Source organism: Triplophysa rosa, linkage group LG13 (genome assembly GCF_024868665.1).
Source record: "Triplophysa rosa linkage group LG13, Trosa_1v2, whole genome shotgun sequence".
Taxonomy (NCBI): domain Eukaryota; kingdom Metazoa; phylum Chordata; class Actinopteri; order Cypriniformes; family Nemacheilidae; genus Triplophysa; species Triplophysa rosa.
The window spans coordinates 11,809,099-11,832,517 of NC_079902.1; the positions used below are offsets into that span (position 1 = coordinate 11,809,099).

General features: G+C 37.7%; 2 protein-coding genes and 1 long non-coding RNA gene across 5 annotated transcripts in view; 1 reads left to right on the top strand and 2 right to left on the bottom strand.

Annotated features, from left to right (window-relative positions):
* The first annotated feature begins 3,774 nt into the window (after positions 1-3,774).
* Positions 3,775-8,356, top strand: cd40lg (CD40 ligand). Its single transcript, XM_057349078.1, has 4 exons — positions 3,775-6,238; positions 7,241-7,259; positions 7,363-7,443; positions 7,559-8,356. Exons 1-4 carry the CDS (start codon positions 6,056-6,058, stop codon positions 7,918-7,920), a joined length of 645 nt encoding a protein of 214 aa, XP_057205061.1. The 5' UTR covers positions 3,775-6,055; the 3' UTR covers positions 7,921-8,356.
* Positions 8,357-9,554: 1,198 nt separating this feature from the next.
* Positions 9,555-23,419, bottom strand: part of arhgef6 (Rac/Cdc42 guanine nucleotide exchange factor (GEF) 6) — a 29,817-nt gene continuing 15,952 nt past the window's right edge. The window contains exons 10-22 of one of the 3 annotated variants that reach the window (XM_057349063.1): positions 22,608-22,746; positions 22,454-22,513; positions 19,294-19,437; positions 18,445-18,531; positions 17,968-18,049; positions 17,758-17,873; positions 17,330-17,509; positions 16,872-16,892; positions 13,253-13,346; positions 12,948-13,034; positions 12,329-12,428; positions 12,141-12,195; positions 9,555-12,071 (exon numbers count right to left, since the gene is read on the bottom strand). In XM_057349063.1, the coding sequence (XP_057205046.1) occupies positions 11,949-12,071; positions 12,141-12,195; positions 12,329-12,428; positions 12,948-13,034; positions 13,253-13,346; positions 16,872-16,892; positions 17,330-17,509; positions 17,758-17,873; positions 17,968-18,049; positions 18,445-18,531; positions 19,294-19,437; positions 22,454-22,513; positions 22,608-22,746 (1,288 nt within the window). In that variant the 3' untranslated portion in view covers positions 9,555-11,948. The remainder of the gene's footprint in view (positions 12,072-12,140; positions 12,196-12,328; positions 12,429-12,947; positions 13,035-13,252; positions 13,347-16,871; positions 16,893-17,329; positions 17,510-17,757; positions 17,874-17,967; positions 18,050-18,444; positions 18,532-19,293; positions 19,438-22,453; positions 22,514-22,607; positions 22,747-23,419) is intronic. The other 2 variants (XM_057349064.1, XM_057349065.1) reach the window with 2 other exon arrangements.
* Positions 18,769-19,285, bottom strand: LOC130563509 (uncharacterized). Its single transcript, XR_008964134.1, has 2 exons — positions 18,884-19,285; positions 18,769-18,800 (listed from the first exon to the last, which is right to left on the bottom strand). It is a non-coding gene; the product is annotated as an uncharacterized LOC130563509 (long non-coding RNA).

Sequence of the window (23,419 nt, forward strand, 5' to 3'; positions counted from 1 at the left end):
CAGTGAGGGAGAGAGAGAGATGGATCCATTCCTTATGAAAAGTCATTGTGTTTTCAAGTGCAGTGAAGCTGCTATGGGCTGGGTTTCCTTCGTATCACTACGTCGTTCTTAAGAGTATATTGCTACCACTCTTAAGGTATAACTTAAGAATGACGTAGCGTTAAGGTTTCGGGAAACCCAGCCCTGGTCGTCTACAGTTGGAGTTTGAACATTAGCCACAAAGACACTTCTGCGCTCAGTCAAAGTGCAAATGTCAGTTCAGGAGACCCCTCAGGAGCTCAAGACGGCGCCTGGCGTGAGCAGGACCGGACACACGGTGATAGCTGTCTGTCTTGGATTCATTCTGGTGTTTGGGTGCCTGAACAATCTCTTTGTGCTGCTCATCTTGGCGAGGTTTCGCTCACTGTGGACGGCCATCAATCTGATTCTGCTCAACATCAGCGTTAGTGATGTATTGGTATGTTTACTGGGGACTCCCTTCCGTTTTGCCTCCAGTCTCTATGGGAAATGGCTTTTGGGACAGCACGGCTGCAAATGGTATTGGTTTGGTAAGTTTTTATTCCATGCACGCGCAACAGGTTTCAGATGCAGACCTCGTGTAGCAGGCAAACTTTCTTTGTAGCGTGAATAAGCTATGCGTGTCTAGGTTTCCTAATGTACGCCTAGTTGAATATTGTATGTAAGTGGGTGGTTGACATTTAAGGGTGAAATGGGGGAAACTCTTCGAGATCAGCGTTAGAGGAAAATGTATCGAGGGAATACGGCAGATTACTACTCTGAAAGTATCAAAGACAAATATATTTTTACGAAGTGCAACTTATACTTTTCCCTAAGATACACCTTGTTAACTTCACACAATTATTAAAATTAAAATAGCCTATAATTCATAATGTAAAAAAGTCCTACAAATGTTATTTAGCAACAGAAGTACAATCTTGATAACAAAAGCTGTTGGTAAACATACACAATTATTAAACTATAAAATAAAACATAAGTAGGTCATATTCTTTTCTTTATTTACTTTTCTTTATTATTTTATTGGTAGGAGTTTGTGTCATGCTGAAAATAAAAAAAATATTTTTAGAATTCGCTTTAATATTGATTTTAATATAACAAATATGAATAATAAATAAACAAAAAACATACTGCAACAGACACAATGTGGTTAAAATAAAATAAAAATGTTTTTAAAATCAAATCTTTGCAAATAGTTAAATGCATTGAACAGTAAATTCCACAACCTTTGTATGGTCTGTGCTCAGAATTTAAAGGGACAGTTCACCAAATGGGAAGTAATGAAATTATCAAATGTTTTGACAATCACAATACACTTGTAATGCAAGGTTTATGTGTTATTGTTTTTATGACATTCCTACATCCCATGTTCATTACACATATTGTAATAACACTTGTCTCCATTAGTAGGAGCCACTGCCCATGTCTAATAGCAGAGAGTTCACAATGATAAAAGTGATCAGTAGGGATGTAACGATTCACTCAGCTCACGATGCGATGCGAGTCACGATTCTGATCTCACGATGCGATTTATTCACGATTTACTCACGATTTATTCTTACAAAATGAGTTGAAACAAATTAGAAATGAACAACTTCCCTTGCATTATTTCTTAAATGTTTCACTTTTCTTTGTATAATAAAATAATGTTTTATTTCAAATAACAAAACTAAACTGCAATTTTATAACAAATTAATAATAGAAAAAGTCTCTTTAATATAAACAAACTAATACTGTCTGGGCTTTTCTTGGATTTTTTTGCATTTAAGAAATATCAGCATGTCCACGTTTAGATTTGCAGTGAAAATAGCGGCCCCTGCTGTTCAAAAAATGTATTGCGATTCAGTTCACACCTCAACCGATTTGAATCGTCACTCATTATAACCGATTTTCAACCGGCTCACGGTGAATCGTTACATCCCTAGTGATCAGAATAGAACTTGTCATGGCTCTGCTTCCTTAGTCAGGTTTTTCTTGGTCCTGTAGCAGAGCCATGACAAAGTCTTTGGTTATGTGTGGAGAGAAACGTATTATTGTCCGTTTGACTATAATATACGTTCTCTCCAGTGTCTTGTCATTGGCCCCATTCCTCTCGTTTCCTCGTTATCTTTCCCTAAGTGTTTGATTACCCACACCTGCCCCGTGTCGTTATCCCTCGTTTGTCTTCCCTTTAAATACCCTCTTGTTTCTTTGTCTTGTGCTCGTGGATTGTACGTATGTGTATGTGTTCATGCACATGTTGTTCCTGTCCGTGTTCCTGTCCGTGTTCCTGTCCGTGTTCCTGTCCGTGTTCCTGTCCGTGTTCCTGTCCGTGTTCCTGTCCGTGTTCCTGTCCGTGTTCCTGTCTATGCCTAGTTCGTGATCTGTGAGTTTTGTGTGTTTGCTTTAGTTTTATCCTGCCTTGTTTCTATTAAGACGTTGTGTCGTGTTTTTTCAGTTAGGGTTTTGCTGTTCTTGTTTTTTCCTTTTGCCCCACGTGGGAAGTCTTTGTTTTGTTAATATAGATTCTTAGTTTCGTTTTCCCCCATCGAGGGTGTTTTGTTTTGTGTTTTTTGAATAAAGTCTTTTTGTTAACCCCTTCACTGCTTGCCTGCGCTTGGGTTCTCTTCCACGTCACGTTCGTGACAAGAACTGATTAGAAAGATGATACATGCAGATTTTCTTCAACTAAAGATACAGAGACATGTTTAACATCATATCATATTATTGTAGCTGATGTTTTATTTTTATACTTTGTAGTTCGTTAAACAGAATTGTGTTTACAAGTTTACAAGGACAGAAACCGTGCAGTGAACTGACAATCTGGAAATTAAATGTCATCCATGCAAACTATGTAAACATTTAACAGTTTTGATATTCATCATCTATAAAAAATAAAAACTGACTGTGTTTTTAATCTGTGTCACAGACATTACAAAACCACAATCTGATAACACTGTGATGGTGAATTCATGAACTTCATAGGTGCCAGATAGGTATCTCTCACATTCTGCAGCTATATCTTCTTGGTGATGAAAATTCTGTCATGAATTTGTTTCAAACCTGTATAAATGTTCTGTTGAACACAAAGGAAGACATTTGGAAGAATGTTAACTGATTTCTAAACTAATAACTGATTTTTTTTAACTAGATTTCTGGGGCGCCAATGACTACCAAAAAATGGTAGTCAAAGGTGCTCCAGAACTGTTGACTTTCTTTGATTTGATTGGTCGCTGCTAGGCTCTGTAACCAGTAACTCTCGCCTCCATTCATTTGATTGGCCACCTCACTTATTTTGATATTGCAATGTTGCGGTTAGTCAGTAATTTCACCATTTTTGACACACACCCATATCACAAAAAACTGTAATTTCATGTGCTCTTGGGGGCCCCTTAGTGGCGGCGAGGCCCCAAACAGCCGCTTAGTTCGCTTGTAGAGAGGGCCAGTATTGACACCTAATCCTAACACCTAATATTAAAAATTAGGATTAGGTGTGAGTGAGGGGAGGGGTTAGGATTAGCTAATCCCCCATCAAAATCAATGAGGGGAGTAGTAATCTGGCGGGGAGTCCAAATTCGGCACAACACCAATGTCCTGAAATTTCATCCTACCCGTCAGATTATCCTACCAGGCATGCGCACATCAATGTTACGTCATTTTTTTGCGCTATAAAATTATCCTACCTGTTTATTTTATACTGCTACGGGATGTATTTTCGACAGAACACCGGCTCTGACCAGAATACACTCTGATACACATAATCTGATACAGATTTTAAAGATTTAAAACTCAAATTGAGATCGAGATTGCCCAGTAAACAATATTTCTGTTATTGTGCTTTCCAATAATATGTGCATGGGTTTTTCTTCTACTTAGTTTAACTTCACTATTGTCATAATTTAAATCAAGTATTTTTCATTATTGGAACAAACTGCAGTTTGTATGTTTTGCAAGCTTTCAAGTGCATAGATTTGTATAGCTGTGTTATGTTGCAAATGCTAAAACTTAACATCTTACTTTATTATTCCAGCCAGAACATTTAAAGGGCAAAATCCTGCATCGTTTTCAAAAAGTGTGAAGCGTAATATGTGCCACTTCCTTATACTTGGTTCCACACACCCGCACAAAATAAACCTATGTGAGTCATGTGCTGTCAGTCATACTTCCATGTCCCACTCCTCACCCTCAAAGAAAAAAAGCCGTGACTAGTGTCTCCCATTCTTTCTGTCTGCATGAGCTTGTAATTTTAAAGTGCATTTTCTGTGGAATTTTTGCGTATCATGACACTGTATACAACCAGTCTCAAACTATCAGTCAAATACTAAAAATATAAAGGGTTACTCAGCTGTGATGAATATATTTCTGGATTACTATAAAATGACTCTTTGAGTGTTATATTACTTAATTACTATTGTCCTCTATTCTAATACATGGAGTGTATTAAGAAAAGAACGAAATCTTGAAAGAAATATTACTCTGCTTAGATTTCTGCATAGATGCACATGGCACATGATAGCCAGATGTAAATCACTTAATTTCTCATGAGCACTGCATATATTTGAAGCATTGAAATATGTAAATGATCACATATGAATCCGCATCCACACACCCACGCACAAACACACCCACACTGATGCATGCACACTGAGTAAAACACACAAACTATGTTTTGCAACTCTTTCTGTATATAAAGGTCAAGGGTGCGGTCATCAGGATCTAATCGTGTCTTCGGTGACTCCTTCGCAATGAAATTAAAGTGATGACTTCGGAAAATCTGAATGCTGGCAGAAGCATTGAATATAAACTAGAGTGGGGGTGGAACTGAGGTTAGAAGCGCTGCAGTTCATGTGAAACCTGTTGTTTTTTCCTTTGCCAAGAGTTTCTCGAGACTAGATTATCAGCAGTTACTAGTGTAGACATTTTAGACCACAACAAACCTTATTTATGTTTGGAGGGGGGTCAGAGGAAGATGAACATTCCCTACATAATATGAAATACTATGGTGGCATTGAAGCACTGAAAAGAAATAGCTGCACTCTGGCTGTCTGTCACATGCATCTAGATGCTCATTTACATACAGCAACAAGAGTTCATGCATCAGTTAAAGAAGGTCAGCTGTGCTTACAAGCCACCACCACTGAGTGGTTAAAACTGGAAGCTGCATGTAGGTCAGCTGCATGAATGAAGGGTTATTTCATGTGTTGTCGAGGAGTTGTTATAGATGTGGTAAACTGGAAACTTATCGATGATTATAAATGAAAGAATCAGGGACTGCCTGAAAACAACATGTGTGTGTGTCCATGTGTACTCACAGATGTGCAGAAGTTATGTGCCATGTCTTTTTTTAATGTGGTCAGATAAAATAGAGGTGTAAGATTCTGCTTGCACAGTTTCCTGTGGCAAAGACTTATTTTGATGCCAGCAGTGCACTTGTCGGTCACCGATAATTCATGCAACACACGCAGCGACCCTAAAAGTATTTAGAAACGTGATGAATTAGATTATAAAATAGACATTTTTAAAGAAATGATAAACAATTGACATACCTGTAGCGTTCAAAAATAAGTCAAAATGTCCACGGTTCATATGATGCACTTGTGGTTACGACCAGGGTACCTGTGTGAACCTAACGGTGACAGGCCAGTTGTCAAGAAGTGTTTGTAAAAATATAGTCAACATGACTAAAGATTGAGCCTAATGTGTTTGTAGATGTCTTATTTTGCAAAATCCAAATGCATTTTGAGACCACTCGGCTGATTTTTATAAGTCAGTTAAAGGCCCGGAGAGGACAGAATATCTGAACTGCAGATTTTGAATGAACAACCATTGTGCAAGAGAAACCTGTTGTAAATGAATGGTCTCTTTGATCAGATCTTAGAACAGAACACGTGTTTATTTAAGCACAATTGCGTAAAAGGCGTCAGTCTCTCCCTATAAGGTGACATCTTACAGGAAGTTGTGCTCAAATGAGCTCCATTGCTGTTGAGAACAGCTCTTCAGAAGTGCATGGGTCTCTTTGGAGTACACGTCCCTTCTCTCGTCAGCTCTTCCCATCTCCATCATGATAAACACCTTTCACACTAGCTACAATCCACCACCGGTGCCTCCACGGGCAGGATACAGCAGACCCCTGCCACCGCAGCCGGGCACCACACCTTTACTCAAGATTTTATGTGTGATGCTTCTGCTTCTAATGGTGATGACCTTCGGAGGTTTCTTTTACCTGTCCCAAAAATTCAGTCAGGTGGGTACTGGTCTATTGTTATTGAATATTAATTCAAACATTTCTGTTTATCGCAATTTACGTAGAAAAAAGAAAAAGTTCCATACACACGTTCCATTTTTTATAAATGTTAAAAACATTAAATATATATAAATGGTTTCTTAAGATAATTGTATTGTTATTATTATCTACTATATATCATTTAAAGGTATTTAAGTAATTAGAAAATAATTGATTTTAGGTTTTGTGCACAACGAGATGTAAACGGGGTCAGGTTGTGTCAAGTGTCACTTCAGATTAATGAATTTTGAGTAAAAAGATTTTTTAAAGATGTGCTGTTTGTATCACACAGACATTATAGATCATCGAAAACGCGTACATAAAAAGAAACAAATGAATATTTCACTGAATAACAGTATGTTATGTAACCTCAGGTGTAGTATATACAGTGTTTAGGTGTTTTGTTATGTTTTTTTTTTGAGAGAGAGAGAGAACCATAGAAATTAAATCCATTTTTCTAAACTAACAGAAGAATTATACTTAAATGGTTATAGAGGCCTGTTCTCAGTTTCCTGGGCTCTGTGGTTAGATGCACAAAGCATCATGTTATACCACGTTGCGAGTATCAAAGAAACAAAAGCAACAAAAACCAGCATTACTTTGACAAGAGGAAGCCAAAAAACCAAATTACTCCACAGATTTTGCAGTTTCATTATATGGGCTACAGTATATGGGTTAAAATGAGCAACCCAATAATAACTCAGCAAAGCAACAAAAATAAACTTTAAGTAAATATTGACAAATGCCGATTCAAATAAAATACAATAAATTAAATAAATAAAGGTTTAAGAAGAAATGGTTTACAAATGATGAATGAGTAGAGACAAGGACAAATTAAGCAGGGCTTCTGGACTATTCTAAAAACCTAAAACCAAACTCTTACATTATGAAAATGACCCCTCATAATAAGATGCACAGTGAATGAATATGTTCTAATAATCGACTTTTTTCTTTATCCCAAAGGCTTTCGCAGTGAGAGAAGGTTGGTATTTTTCACTTTTTCTCACTTTTATACTTTTTAAACGGTGTCTTAATATTATAGCATACTGCATTGTACGACTGAATGCTGTTGTGTTGTTCTGCAGCAGCAGCAGCGCCTATGAAAGGACTAGCACCATCTTTTAATGGACCAGCAGCACACATGGTTCTTCAGGAGGAACAAGCAGGTAAATGTCAAACCAAGATCTATGTTTTTTTAGTCTAGTACTTGAGATTTTATTATGAAAAAATAATACAAATTATTCATGCTAAACAATATTCTTTGTTTTATCACCCATCCAGGTTCAAACAAACAACTTGTTTGGAATAAAGATCATTCACTGATACGGGATGTAGAGACTAGCAAAGCAAGGGACACGTTGATTATCAAAAGTCCTGGGATCTACTTTATCTATTCCCAAATCACTTTCTCCAAACATTCAAGCAGCTCATTAAAGCAATCTATATGGAGAAAAGGACCCAACCAGGAACCAGAGGAGATCCTAAAATCTTTTTGCAGCTTGGATTCAAACTCACCAGATATATGCACTGCCTCCCTGTCAGGAATGTTTCATTTAAAAGAAAAACAAGAGCTATACGTTAAAGTAACAAACACATCTTTGTTGAACAAAGACTCGTGCAGTTTTGGATTATTCAAATTATAGTAATAAACTCTGAAGGACAAAACTGACAAAGGGAGAAATTTACAAAATGAGATCATCAGAGGATGGACTGGATCACAGAGACACTATAGTTAAACATGGATCATTGCAGACATGAACCAGACATTAAACTATGAAGACATGACCCAAAAAATAATAATTGCACACATCACTCTCTCATTTAGATGTCACCCAATTCAAGTATGGATATCTCCTATTCTTTGAGAAAACGGGGAAGACCTTATGACTTTTCCTGAATTTCATTTTTAATTATACTGTTCATTTGATAAAACAACCCGATAGGAATACCATGAATGTCTTCAAGCCATGAATGCTTGTTTAGTTTTAAATTATTTATTGCTTTTTCAGAATTCCTTTTATTGTTTGCTATTCTTTTTTTAATAATAATAATAAAGTATTGACCATATTTATTCATGGATACTGACAAAATTATGATTGATTTTTTTATCTTAAAGGGAAAGTTCACTCAAAAATGAAAATTCTGTCATCATTTAGCCTACCCGCCCTCAGGTTTATCCAAACCTGTATAAATTTGTTTGTTTTGCTAAACAAAAAGGAAGATATTTGGAAGAACGTCAGTGACCAAACAGACCTTACCCCCCATTTACTCCTATAGTAGGGAAAATAATTACTATGGGAGTCAATGGGGGATGAGATCTGTTTGGTTACTGACATTATTCCAAACATCTTCCATTCTGTTTAGCAGAACAAATACGTTTATACAGGTTTGGAACAATCTTAGTAAATGATGACAGAATTTTCATTTTTGGGTGAACTATTCATTTCATTTTTGATTCACAGCGCAACAAACAACAATTTAAACCCGATTCAACAAAACAAAAACTATTGAAATGTACCACTAGTCTAACAGTCTCGATATTTCCAAAATGTTACTCAAAATGCGATATTTCCGTTATAAGAATATACATTATAAATCCCCGATTTATGAAGAAAGAGACTGAAGGCCATTTTAGAGCTAATAACCAAATGTCCACCAGATCACAAATAAAAACAAATCAAAATCAAATTCTAACAATAGATAAAATAGATACAGACTTAAAATGAATAATAAAAAAATTAAAAACGGCCAAGTTAAAGTCACACATTTGACTGTGTATTTCAACTCTATGATCACACAATTCCCACAAACAAAGTTGTTTTCATACAATTTCCCCCAGTTTCCAATCGGCCGTGTAAAGGTCGAGAAAAATCCTAATTATAGAGTTTGCAAATGAAGTGTAGGAAGAGGTTGAGGAGAAAGTTGTCCAAGCCTACACTCAGTTTTCCCCTTCTATTTAAAACCAACTACAGTAGCACTAGCAGTGTTTTCACTACACTGCGTCCTCCTCCATGTAAAGACTGAGTTTGAAGTGACAAACGCGTGTTCATTTCAGAGCCACGCTGCTGCCTCGGCTTACAGGAAGTTCTCATGCTACGCTCCCTCCACACCTGCCATCCGTTTGTTGAAAATCTGCCCCTCCCACAAGACTACCACAAAGATGATATCTTAAAACACACGCAGACCTCCGTCTAGATTATAATTACAGATTAGGTGGAATTTCGTTAACTTTCACCTCTGATCCACAAACATTCATGTCAAAAAATGCAAGCAGGCAAACAGCATTAAAATGTTATTTTATTATTAAAACAATTCCTTATTGAAATGCGGGCAAAATAACACAAGTACTAAAAAACAAATGATATACAAGCACACATATTGCATAGATCAGCCCTGCAAAAAATAAAACTCGTGGACTCGAAAGCAACCAGACACGGACGTTTTTCAGCCATCGCTTATGATCTGAAAGTGCTAGGGATATCAGGTAGTCAGTTCTTTTCCTGACACATTCATTTGAAGTACACAGTGGATTTGAAGCACCTTTCAATTGAGACCGGCAGCCACGTCTAGTTGCGAACAATCACATTACACACGCCACCGATCACTTCAACCCATCACATTCTACGTAATACTTACAAATACACATAGACCGTCAGGATAAACACGCTGTTGTCATCTTTTTAGACAATTTTAAAAACGCAGGAGTTTGCAAAATAACAGCAATACAATCTATTGGGGTTAAAACGTTGAAACTATATTTAAGGCTATGTGTAATGCATGGCATGCAAGGTTACTTGTTGTAAAACAATTCGGAAACAAACACACACAAACAGAACTACACACAGTACCACGGTAACAGCATTATATTGTGCACCGCAGAGCACATCTTATTGCCTAATCTGAAGTATTTTTATACAGTACTCCTTCCAAGGGAAGAACCGGCTCCATAATGAATGCACAGTAATTGTAACAACAGTCTTCTATTGCTTCTTCACCAGGTGAGCACCGGTGGGTTTCAAAAGGAACAAAATAAAAACTCAACCCCCAGTTCTTCTCACTATGGCTCTTTGAATGCATTTCTCCTCTACGGTAAAATAAACGTGTTCCTCTGATTTACAGCTATAAAAGGCATTAGTCACATTCGTGTTACACCGGTAATGAATAGATAAAAGGGTTTAGGTCTTGAAACATGTCATTTGTGTAACCTGTCGTGTTATTACTCACCCATTGAACATGAACTATTTCTAATTCTGGCAAGAATTCAAGAAAAGAAGCGACAGACATGACCGTGCCACAGTGGGAATGAGTAAATACAAAACACAATGCACTGCACCTCCTGTGGCAACTGCAGACAGGAAAAAATTTGCTAAAAAATAAAATAAAACGGGGATCCGACTCCATTTCTCATTCAAATATGAAGCGAGGAATAAATATCAGTGCCTATAGTTCTTTATGTTTCTCTTAACACACTTTTCACCAATCAGGAGTCCTTAAAGGGCCTCTAGTACCACTAATCTGGACTTTTTTGGTTCAAGATATATATGAAAGTTTCAAGCCTCTGAAAAAGGAGGTTGACATATCGTACTGTATTTTTTGTTATAAAAAGCTTTATATGGTTCTTTTGTCATAGTACCTATGATATATACATAATTTATACCGTATGCAAGTATATATGATATACATACATGATGTTTCGTGTTAGTATAGTATTGTAAATGTGACAATATTTCTGACAATTATATCCCTGATAGCTTTAGACTAGTATGAGAATGATTATCAAAGCATGATAATGTGACACAATGGCTGTTTTAGAAATACTGTACACCAAATGCTGATGTGAGTGATTGTTTGGGTAACACAATGTTTTAAATACGTCAAAGCTAAACCTGCAATGGTGCAATGAAGCTCATAAAGAAAATGATAAAAATTTAACTAAAACTGCAAGATGGCAAATAGGGCATCTCATGTCGTTCATGTGCACAAATCTAAAAGTGTCCACCTAAAAGATCCTCGAGCATGAGAACCTTTTTCACATTATAAAAGCAGAAATGGGACAGATTTTGTGTAATACTTGACGTTCTACAAAGTCCAAATACCTTCTCCATCACTCCTATGTCTTTCATAGAATATATTTCACTTGTGCAAGAGCGGCACATGTGGGAACGCTTTATGGAATCGATTTATCGTTTAGCAGATGACACACCGAAGTCCACGACTGAAATCAGTTTTTTTTTCATTTGAAAAGAAGAGGCGCCATCATTCTGTCCCAACTGTATATCTTGGAGTGCTTATGTTACACGATGACTGGCTAACCGAAGGATAGAAATCCATCAGTTTCCTGAGGTGGTCCTAATCCACAACATTAATCTGTAAAACTTCTTTTTTCACATCGTCCATAGCTGGTTTGTACAGATCACATCACAGGAGCTCGAAGCAAACGACAGTGATAATTATCCGCATCGGGAGAAATCAGAGTTGAAATGATCATCGCATCTCCATCCTAAAAAAAATGTTTAGAGTAACTGTGGAAAATCCCCGACTTGGCGACTTTCCAAAAAATGTTGATCGTGTGGAGGTCGGTGAAAAACACATAATAAAACACACACACACACACGCACACACACACACACACACACACACGCACACACACACACACACAGAAACACGTTGTTTAGTGGCCTGCTTCTTCCCACGAACAGTCATTCTTCTGCTTAGCCAACTTCCTGACCACACGCTCCAGCTCCTTCCGGGACTTCTGTTCCTCTTCCAGAGACTGTTTCATCCATTTATTCTCCTAGATTCACGAGCGAAAGTAACATGTGACAAAGACATCACAAAGTGAAAATATATATAAAAACTGTACCTTTTTTAATTCATGGACCTCATCTTTTAAAGCATACACTGCATCAACAAGACTTCTGCAAAAAAATGTTCATGACATTATTTAAAAAAATCTCAGCACAAATACCTTTTCACAAACATTAAACTAAACAAATGCTAATTCTTCTCATGTCAACTATGTCTTGAAGTACTTCTGTCCTCTAAACATACTTCTCTTCAATGACTGTCTGTCCATTGCTCTTCATCTCTTCAATAATGATCTTCTCTTCATCTGGCAGCAGCACTTGAGGGACACATTCCTTACGAACAGCTGCATATAAAAATGAAAGGTTAGATTGTGGCTCCGTACCAAAAATCTTCATCCACCATCTTGGATGGCTACCTTGAGAGCACACAAACACCATCTTAAAGGGATAGTTCCCCCAAAAACTCAAATTCTCTTGTCATTTCAAACCTGTATGACTTTTTCTTCTGCAAAACACAAAAGAAGATTTTCTGAAGAATGTTGGTAACCGAACAACAGCGGTACCTTATTCACTTCTATTGTATGGACAACCAATGCAAGTCAATGGATACCGTTGTTGTTTGGTTACTGACATTCTTCAAAATATCTTCTTTTGTGTTCTGCAGAAGAAAAAGTCATACAGGTTTGATATGACAAGAGGGTGAAAAAATGATGACTGAAATTTCATTTTTGGAGGAACTATCCCTTTAAAGGCAGATAGCAAGTAATCTATTATCTGTAAATCTGCATGATTTAATATTCCTACTAGTCTGTACTTATTACTAGAGGAGTTTTACTCGAGTATGTATGGTGGGCAGATCTCACCTGTGGTGGTCTGGTGAACACTAGCTCCAGTGCAGTAAGCCTCAATCACTTTGAGTATCTGGGCATCCTCCTCCAGAGCAGCTGTGCCTATCCATCATAGAAACAAGATCAGCATGCATGTATTAATATTTCAAAATGCTTAAAGGTCTCGCTAAAAAGATCTTTAATGTATTACATTTATTCTGTATTCCCTGAGAACTGAACCCATTACCTTAGTGTTGGTAGCACCATAACTATAGCAACAGTTGATCTACAGGAAGAGCACATAGTTCAACACTTCTTAGTTTTGTGAAGAATGTACCTACTTTTTCTAAGCAAAAATTCATCATCTGACGGTTTTCTCTCAGTTTTTTTCCTGGGGAGAAACTTTTTGATGGGTCCGGGGCTTTTGCTGGAGTCCTGGGGAAACAGTGTGATGTTGATGAAGTAAGTGTTCGCTGAGCTCAGAATAAAACCACGAACCTGCAAACCTTCATTTGTGTCTGAATCCCAAGTGAGGATGCCAAGCAATTAGAGCAATGAATGGTATCTTACATAAGTTGTGACGCCATTCGGGATAGTTTAACTGTCGAGTATTAGGGACTTCTAAATAAAAACAATTTGCAAACTGAGTGATGTTTGCTGTTGGCAGGGGCGTAGCCAGAACTTTCTTTTAGAGGTGGCCAGGTAAGACCCAGTGATTTTATTAGGGTGACCAAAAAATCCTTACAGACAGAAATTCTTTAACTTCTACTGTAATTTACACCAATTCTTCATTACACATAGTTTGCTGGTCAAAAACATACACAAAGAACGTAAAGTAAACAATTTATTTGCAATGCTTTCATGTGCTAGCATTATTTTAAAATAATTTGCTAGCTATCATTTGCAGTAAGATAGTATTCTTTATAGAAAATAAACATTGCAGTACCCCAACTTAAACTTTTGCAAAAATATAATTAATGAATGAAATCCAGTTAAACAAGACTGATTTTACTGGGGCCAGCTGCACCAGCTGTGCATAAGTTACAACTTAGCCTACTGTAGTTTTGACTTAAACGGGCATTAAGTTACAACGTACGCACTACAAAATATTTTTGAGTTGCACCATTCAACTTAGTTGAAGCGTAATGTTACGTATAAACTAAATATTTACGGAAGCCTCCTAACAGAATAAGCTCTTGTTTCACTCGACATTCTTCAATGATTTACACACATGATAATGCTGACATTTACAGTCACTTACCTTTTAAAATAGAGAACATTATGTGATGACATTTAATTTTTGACTGCTCTAACACGAACCGCCCTAGTGCGCCTCCGTGTGTGTATATCTGCCTCTGTTGTGCACGTCAAAATGAAATAATCTTCTTTTTATTTAATTGGCGGTTGGCAGTAAAATGAAATCACCCATATTGCATGTCATTTATTATTGCATTAAGTAGGCTGTATTGTTTTAAACAGCATTTGTTTATTAATCTACTTTTAAATATGTTATTCATGAAAGGTAGTATTCTATATACCGTTTTTACCGTTATTATGTGAGGTAAAATAAGTTTAAATCAAGAATGTTTTGAAATTCACAACATTTCAACAACTTTTTCTCATGAATTTAAAGGGTGCTATTGGACTGTTGAAGGTAAACGTCATATTATGCGACTAACGTTACGCATTACTTTACGGAGAGCTTACGAACTAGCTACGTTCTGCCTTAAGACCAAATGGTGCAACCGAATAACATACAGATTACTAAGTAGTTACTAAGCCTCTAGTGTGGACTTTATGTTCACGTTTAAGAAAGAATTTACGAATGGCTGGTGCAACCCTACCCTGATCCTTCTGCTCGCGATGAACTTCCATGGTACACAGACAGTACACTGTCACGAAGCAAAGAGGTTAGCAGCTGTTCAGCTAATAGCACTCAGACTGTTTGCGTCAGTGCGTCAGCATATGACATCATATTAACGCGAGAGTAATGTTATCGCGTTACTTTCAGTGCATTTGCTAAATGATCTGCGCAGCACTCTGTAAACTCCGACACGCATCTCAAAACTGCTTCGCACAACAGAGGTGGCCAGATAGGTGGCCATCCATCATTCAGGGGTAGCCGTGGCCACCCATGGCCACCATGTAGCTACGCCCATGGCTGTTGGTGAACCAATTATTTCAAAACAAGTCATTGCTTGACTTTATTACAGTAGCTCCACATGGTTTTCATCACCTTTATGATCTACTAATAACAAACACAGTGAGTCATCTATAAGATACCTCTAGCTTGAAGGCTTTATTCACTAAAGCGTTTTTATACAGCTCCTCAACTTCAATGTTTAAAGGTCAACTTTCATGAAGACTAATATGTTATTTCTGTCACTGTTATGAAAACACGGTTATGGTACTGCAATGTTAGGAATCATCTTAAAGTGATACTTCACCCAAAAATGAAAATTCTGTCATCATTTACTCACCTTCGAGTTGTTCCAAATCTGTATAAATGTCTTTGTTCTGATGAACACAGAGAAAGATATTTGGAAGAATGCTTATAACCAGACAGATTTTGCCACTCATTGACTGCCATAGTAGGAAAAATACAATGGTAGTCAAAAGTGCCCCAGAACCGTTTGCTGTCCTACATTCTTCAAAATGTCTTCTTTTATGTTCAACAGAACAATAAAAAAGATAAAGTAATTTTTCCTACTATGGGAGTCAAAGGTGGGCAAGATCTGTTTGGTTATAAGCATTCTTCCAAATATCTTTCTCTGTGTTCATCAGAACAAAGACATTTATACAGATTTGGAACAACTCGAAGGTGAGTTAAGGATGACAGAATTTTCATTTTTGGGTGAAGTATCCCTTTAATGACCATGTATAACAGTTTTGTCACAGGTTTGACAGAATAACAACAAAGCAAGTCAAAGTTTAAAAGTAAGATTCTGCATGAACAAAAATCTGTAAAGAACATGTGTAGCTCATTGACCAATATATTATTGCTGTGCGATTACAAACAATTCTTTCATGCTTTGTGCAAAGTCATTTTAGGTTTTAGATGAACTCTCTGAAGCAAAAGCGAAAGTAAAAAAAAAAAAGTTGACAAAGATAAAATAAAGTGAAAGCAAGCAACCAAACCTTCTTCCTATACAGTCTTTACTTATGAAATCTGAATTTGACTTTTTAATTTGAATAATTAAGGGGGTGTTTACATGACACCGCTTTCAACCAAAAAGGAAATTTACATAACAACATAATATCCCTGTAAACTATAAAAATGTGAATTTGTAGGTAACGTCATATGCATGCTTATTACGGGTTCAGTCTACTGGCCTGGCATGAGTAATATAACATCTTTATATAACATCCGTGTGAACAGTGATCATCTTTATGCAATACTTAAAAGACACCAAGGGAAAAACATTTCCGCTTTTAGTACACTGTCGTTTTGTAAACATACTCTAATTCCTAATAAATTCACCAAAAATCTGTATCCGTTTATAATAGAGTTCATTTTCAACAGTCCCATGTGGTCAAACACAGAACATTTTTAGAGATAAATGTAAACGATGTAAAAGAAAATGTAAAAGATTTTTTGTCTGTTTATATTGCAAAGAGGTTTTTCTTCAATTATATTCATTACCATTGCTATTCTCCTTTTTAAAAGTTATTAATGCATATGTACATATAGACTTTATTATAAGTGTTGCAACTCAAGCACGTATTTCATGCAGGAAAGTGGCTGATAGGGGTTGTGGGTATCTTGATTTTAGAAGAAGAAAAATTTTAGAGAACAAAAATACACCGGAAACGAGCCGCGTGCCACAGACCGAAAGAGAGAGAAAAACAGGAGAGGGTGTTAGAGTAAAGACAAGCATGGATACAGCGAGCGACACCAGGGCTAGCCAAGCACACAGACACTGTCACGCACACACACAAAACACTCACGACTCCTCTTACCTTCAGGATATAAGACATCCTCTAAAGAAGCAGAAAATGGAGAGAGAATGAAGATGTGTGTGAGAATATAGAAACAGGAATATGGTGGAGAAAACAGTGAGGGAAACAGACGTGTATATACATGCAATTTATGAGACAACATATAGCTAGAATATCTAGCACAAACTCATAAAAACGCAGTGCACGTTATAACAAAAGTGGCCTTTGGGTAGTTTTAACTAGTGTGCACCTCAAAAAAGCATTCTGGGATTACAAAAATCTCGACGCCACCACCACAACATTGTGCAGAGGGCAAAGCAAACTGCCTACTGAGAAACCTGCCTTGTTTTACAAATATTACAGCATCTTGGTGTGTGCATATGTTTCCTGTCAGGACCACCAAGAGCAGTCAGAGGTGAATTACGCTCCCACTCACAACTCTTATGACTGTTTTCCACACTGCATGAGATGACTGTTACCTCTTTATAGCCCAGAGCAGCGGAAGGTTTGAGGGGCGGCGCTGGCCTCAGACAGCTTAAGGACCAGGGCTTGGTGATCTTGGGGGGTTCGAGAGGGCCTCGGTTAGCCACAGGAGCACCGAAACCGGGCAAGTGGTGGGATGCCGCACCAGACGTGGTGGTAGACTTACCCTCAACGTTCTGCCAAGAACAAAACACAGTAAAACAAGTTTCAAAAGCAGAAGTGCACTATGTAACTTGTTATCTCCGTTTCGAATCGTAGCGAGCTGCCTTCATAGGTTACATTTTAGGGTTCCTTTCACAAAGCTGTATCTTAATTGCAACATTGATAGAGCAATCCCATAAGGCATTGTAAGAACCTCCATTACATTTAATAAACCTACTTATAAATGCAATGCATACGTTTTGTGTTGTATGTGGCCTGTTACCTTCAGTATTGTGCCCACTGGGCTTCCTTCCTTGCTGTAAGCGTGAAGATGCTCTAACCACTCCTGCAGTTCCTGTGAACTACAGCAGAACACGGTGATGCGATCTAACGTCCCTCCTGAAAACACAACCAAATCAACATCATCATCCACGTGAGTGAAAAGTTTGAGCATGTGTAAAGGACTCCTCAGTTTGTGTGGTCCGACACAAACCTGTGATCTCAAAGGCATAGTAGCCCGTTTCTGTATCCTCCGGCTGTTTGGTTACTGTGGTTCCTGTCAATGAAAGCCGTCCCTATCAAAAGAGAGTCAGACAACAAATGAAGGTCCGGTTCTTGCTCCTTTTTTATAAATAAAGATGCTGTTTGTCGTGTAACTTCATAAACGCAAAGAAACGTCTTTGTTAATGAAAAACATATCGTTCCTGTTGGGCAGAAACCTTGTATCTCCGAAGCCTCTCCTTTTCAGAAAATGGAAAAAATCCACTGGACTTGTCACTTGACACACTTTGTCAGTTGACAAGCTCTTTTCAACACTTTTCATTGGTTAAACATTTGTGAAACCCACAAACAAACAAAAGGGTCAACAAATAAGATTTATAAAAAACTAAAATCTCAAAATATGGAGATATGCAGTTTCCGCCCGGACAGGGACGGCATCATTCTTCTGTGTTCAAGTCAATGTGTTCACCTGGTAGATAAAACCGCTCATTCTCGGGCTGGCAGACAACATGACTATCACATTAGGAAACAGCATGAAGTACCTCTCTTCTTTTTCCTAAAAGAAAAGCATGAACATTACAACACAAGCACAGTAAACATGTATTTTACTACTACATATAATGATCACATCTATAACAATGCACATGACAAAAAATGCAATTACAGAACCCTTACACATCAAACACACACACCAAATGTCTCTACGTCAAACAAGGTTTTGATTTGTGTACTGCTCTAATACGGCGATCGGTGTAATTGCTATAGCAGTTACCTATGATCAACACATATCATACCTCGTCTATAGCAAACCAAGATATATTTCAGCTAAGCAAAGGAGAGAAAGGGGATATATTCAGCAGGAATGGAAGTAAAACACTATTTGTGTTTTGCTATTTTACTCAACCTACTTGTTTTCCTTCAACTAACCCCCTCATGATGTTTTCAGGGCACTGTGGACTTTCCAGATCATTAGATTTGGAGGGGGTTTAGTTATAAGGCCATAATGCATTCAGCGACCACAGATGCACAACTTTGCAGGGGCTTTGAGCAAATTGCACATTTGCATTTTCCGTTCGTAGGCTCAAACACACAACAAAATCTCAGAAATTAGTATGTGTATCTGACCGTTGCACTAAAAAGGGCCTGACCAGCACGCATGCGTGGAAAACTTGGTTCTGCGCAACAATCTTCACACAGTTTGCTTTTATAAATGCAACCAAAATTTTGTGTAAAGAAACAGCAACCACGCAGCTGTGAAAGTAACACGTGAGGCTGGGTCGCTACAGTGGCACGTCTGGGTTCGCACCCTCTTCCTCACCTCGCTTGTGCTCTGCATGTGGACCTGTGACATGTAGACCACCTGACCCAGTGACTTCATGCTCTCGCCCTCCCAGCCTCGCACCGGCTCTGACAAGATCTGCAACTCCAGGTTCTTTCTTTTGCGCAGATCTTGGCACTGAGTCTAAAACAAACAAGGTTTGATAAATGATCAAACATGTGGTAACATGCATGTTATAGAATGAGTCAAGGAGAAGCCAAAGGTTAAACATATTGAAAATGCAACTAAATTAAGGGGACAATAATTTTAAGATACAAAAAAATACAAAGTGCAACACCAGATAGGATCCAAAAAAATGTAAGACATTTAATCTAAAGAACTGAATACATACATCAATATACAGAAAATGATGTAGTATATATTATGTTATACCATGGTCTGTTTGAATACTCGATTCTGATTGGCTGGAAGGTCTGCATTAAAGGGGTCAAATGACACGGCTACTACGAATATTATCGCTTGTTTCAGATGTAATGCGATGTTTATACACGATTTAAGGTTCAACAACGCTGTATTTTCCACATATTTCCACATGTATTTTTGGAACATCAGGTTCCAAAGCAATTGTACTGACAGGTACACTCATCTTACTTGCGTATACATTTGGGCGGTCTTAGTCAAATCATACCACGAACTGACGTAGATTTGTGGGGGTGTGGTTACACGAGGCGTTTCAGGCAGGTCTGGGTGAGCATTCGCTTTTAGATTCGCTTTTTGCATCTTTTGTTCAGACACTTCAATTTTTACAATGTCTAATACATGCATGGGCAACTTATAACACACCAAAGAACACAGAAAAACACGTGTTCGCGCCATATGACCCCTTTAAAACCGTTTAATGCACAGGTAGTTCCAGCAAAGATATTAATATTAATAAGATGCGCCACTGCCGTTACAATGAATGGGAAGGAATGCAACGCTCTAGGGAACGAAGTCCCGCCTTCCAGTAAAACGAGCCAATCGCCAATCAGTAAAGGCTGACGATTCACTGGGGCGAGGCTCTCGTGAGGTGCTTGCCAGCCTGTGCGCAGGCGTAGTAGATAAGGCGACCTCGAAAAAGGTGGTTTTTAGCACAATTTAAGCTTGGCAAACCAAAGTTATTGTACAGTTCATGTCACGTTTAATTATTGATCGGAAATATGCTGTTTAATTTGGATTTTTGCCAGCGATTTTAGAAATATCTGCCTTCCCCCATTCAAGTAGATTGGACTGTGGACTTGCAATGACGTAAATGGTAGGGCTGTGCAAAAATATCGATACATGTAACTATCGCAATATATATTTTTTCAATAGTGTATCGATAGTGATACCTCTACTATCGATATTTAAAAAAAATCATGTCATATACATACGGCCAAAAGTGGAAGCGAGCATGGCGAAAAATATAAGAACGCTTGGAGCTCTCAGAGCTGATGTGTGGGTGTGCTTTGGTTTTCAAAATAAGTAATGGAGTAATGAGTTATATAAAATAATGCTGTTTGTAGGCTTCGCAAGTCATGACACAAGTCACTTGGCTCCTGCAGTGCATTAGACAAAAAGTTTATTAAGAAAAGTAACAATGACATTTATTGTGCTTTCACGGATGTGACACCAGCACATTTACAGCACGGATGAAGCAGGGGTTTAAACTGCCCATGTTCATTGTTTTAACTGTAATGCACCACAACAGCCAAGTGACTTGCGTGAGCCACCTTATTCCCCTGTGCTACCCACTTGAGGGGCGCAATCCACAGTTTGAGAACCCAAACCTCTGATCTAAAGGTCCATGCATTGCACATCATGGCCACTCTGCAGAGGTAAGGGATGTTTTTACACTTATCCTTACAGAAAACCCCCGCTGGTGCACAGCATGTTGTATTTCTAGCTCTACTTTTTACATTTTCTATTTAAAGTATTGCAATATATCGCAAATGTGTATCGTATCGAAATACATAGCAATATATTGTATCGTGACCCATCTATCGTGATATGTATCGTGGAGGCCTTCGCGTCAGGTGGTTGCCTCTGCAAAGTGCATTAAAATCCTTTAATGCATGGCTAGCTGTGGATTATCCCTTACATATTTATTATATAATATATAATAAATTCGGAGATTATTTATGTTATTTTAAATTCTTTTTTTTTTTTTTTTCGGTTACTGCTTTCAATAAAAATGAATGGTTAAACAATTGGGGTATGTGTGGGCTTACTGTCAAAATAAGCATAAAAACTAAAGCATGCTTTCTAATACACAGAAACATCAATAAACACAACAAACTGCAGTTTTTTCAAGACATGTAACATTCATGTTCCAGGCTGACACTTTCTTACCAAAAAGACTTAAAATAGCATGCAAGTCACCTTTTTTCGGCAACTGCCACTGGGAATAAATAGACACGGGGGAACACCAAATCTAAATGATACATGCACTTCTAAACCAAGACACTGGGACTCTCCCTTACCTGACAGAAAAAAGCACATCAAAACGTTCCACAGAATACTAGTAAAGAAACATCTCGCTACAATACTATAATTGACTGAGCTGAAGAAACCTTCGACCTGAGAGGTCTCTGTAGAATGACTCATCCGTTCCTGTCTTTATTTAGAGCACATCTTACAGAAACACGCCTTAACCTTTACATTTCAGGTAACAGATCTCCTCCAAGCTGTAAAGTGCAGTGAACCTGCTGTGTGGTTAAGTCATGAGAGCATAACGGAATTAAAGAGAAAACACACGAAAGGTTTTTTGCCCCAGGGCAGGAAACTTTTCCGTTTTGGTCAAAACTAAGAAACGACAGAAATGAGATAACGAAATGACAAATGTTTCTTAAAATGTCATAGACGCTCCAGGCTGAACTCTTAAGTGCAAATTGTTGCTGTCGTCCTGACACCTTGTATGTCCAAATTCACCGTTTTTCGACAAATGGAAAGAACATTGTACTTTTTAAATGATTAAATACTGCGTTGTCAATGTTGACAAGCACTTTTTAATACTTTTTATTGGTAAGCTATTTGCAAAACCCAGTGGCAAAAATAAACGCCGACTAATAATAATGATTTATGGCAAAAAATCAAAATCACGATGAAGATACAAGGTTTCTGAAGGACAGCAGAGAAATATAATATTTGCCTTAAATATGTAATCAGAGCTGTAACATACCACAAGATTTTTAAAAACACTTGTTGCTTTCAGAACGTCGCTGTAATCCGGGTGGGCTTCCTAAAAATACGAAAGAAAAGAGGTCATTGTAAACATTACAAGTTATTTAAACACTCCGGCTATATAACAGTCTGTGAGTTTGGTGTCTTGATACCTCCACATGTCTCTCGAGCTCCTGAAGCAGGGTGGGGTATTTGTCCAGCCTCATGAAGGGTTTACTCAGGCTGGTGGTCAGTGTCAAGATACCAGGAGCTGTGGCGCCCTGGCTTTCCATGAACTTGTCAAGCTCCTCACTGCACATGATGATAATGAAAAACATTTTTCAATGAAATTGATTTTTTGCATTTTCACAAAAACACCAGGGGAAGTCTAAATATTTTGGCCTTGTTGGCGTACATTTAGCTATCGAAGGGATATTTTACCCAAAAATGATTTACTGAACTAAACAGAATTTACTAAGTTAAAATAAATTAAACTCCAGTAAGGTCAATTAAATTAATTCACAGAATTGCTACAAATGCAGTGTAATAAATATTAAGATTAAGAGTTTCTTCTGTTTCCACACGAGAATAACAGGGAAATAATGTGCCCATCTTAAGATTTTAAAGCGTAATCAAGTATATCAATCAGAAACCGATACGCATATAACACAGTCAATTTCGAAAACTGGCATTTAGTCAATTTCCAGCATGTCAACAATAACTTCTTAAAACCATAACAATAGCTGGGGAAAATGACAGAATGAGCGTGAATCGTGCATCACTAGATGCCAAATTGCGATAAAACTAGAGAGTTAGACTTAAGATGAATCATCTAAACACAGCCCTTGACTACATGATGGAAAGTGCTGCAAAAGGTTGCAGGATGATATGAAAGTAAGCAAGCAATGAAATCAAAAGTGTGCGTTCTGCCTCCATCAGCATAACCACAGCTATAGATATCCTGTTGGGTTAGCGCTACTTCCTG

Coding starts and splice junctions, on each gene's coding strand:
- cd40lg (XM_057349078.1), top strand. CDS start 6,056: ATGATAAACACCTTTCACACTAGCTACAATCCACCACCGGTGCCTCCA. Junction 7,444..7,558: donor TCTTCAGGAGGAACAAGCAG/GTAAATGTCAAA, acceptor TCACCCATCCAG/GTTCAAACAAACAACTTGTT.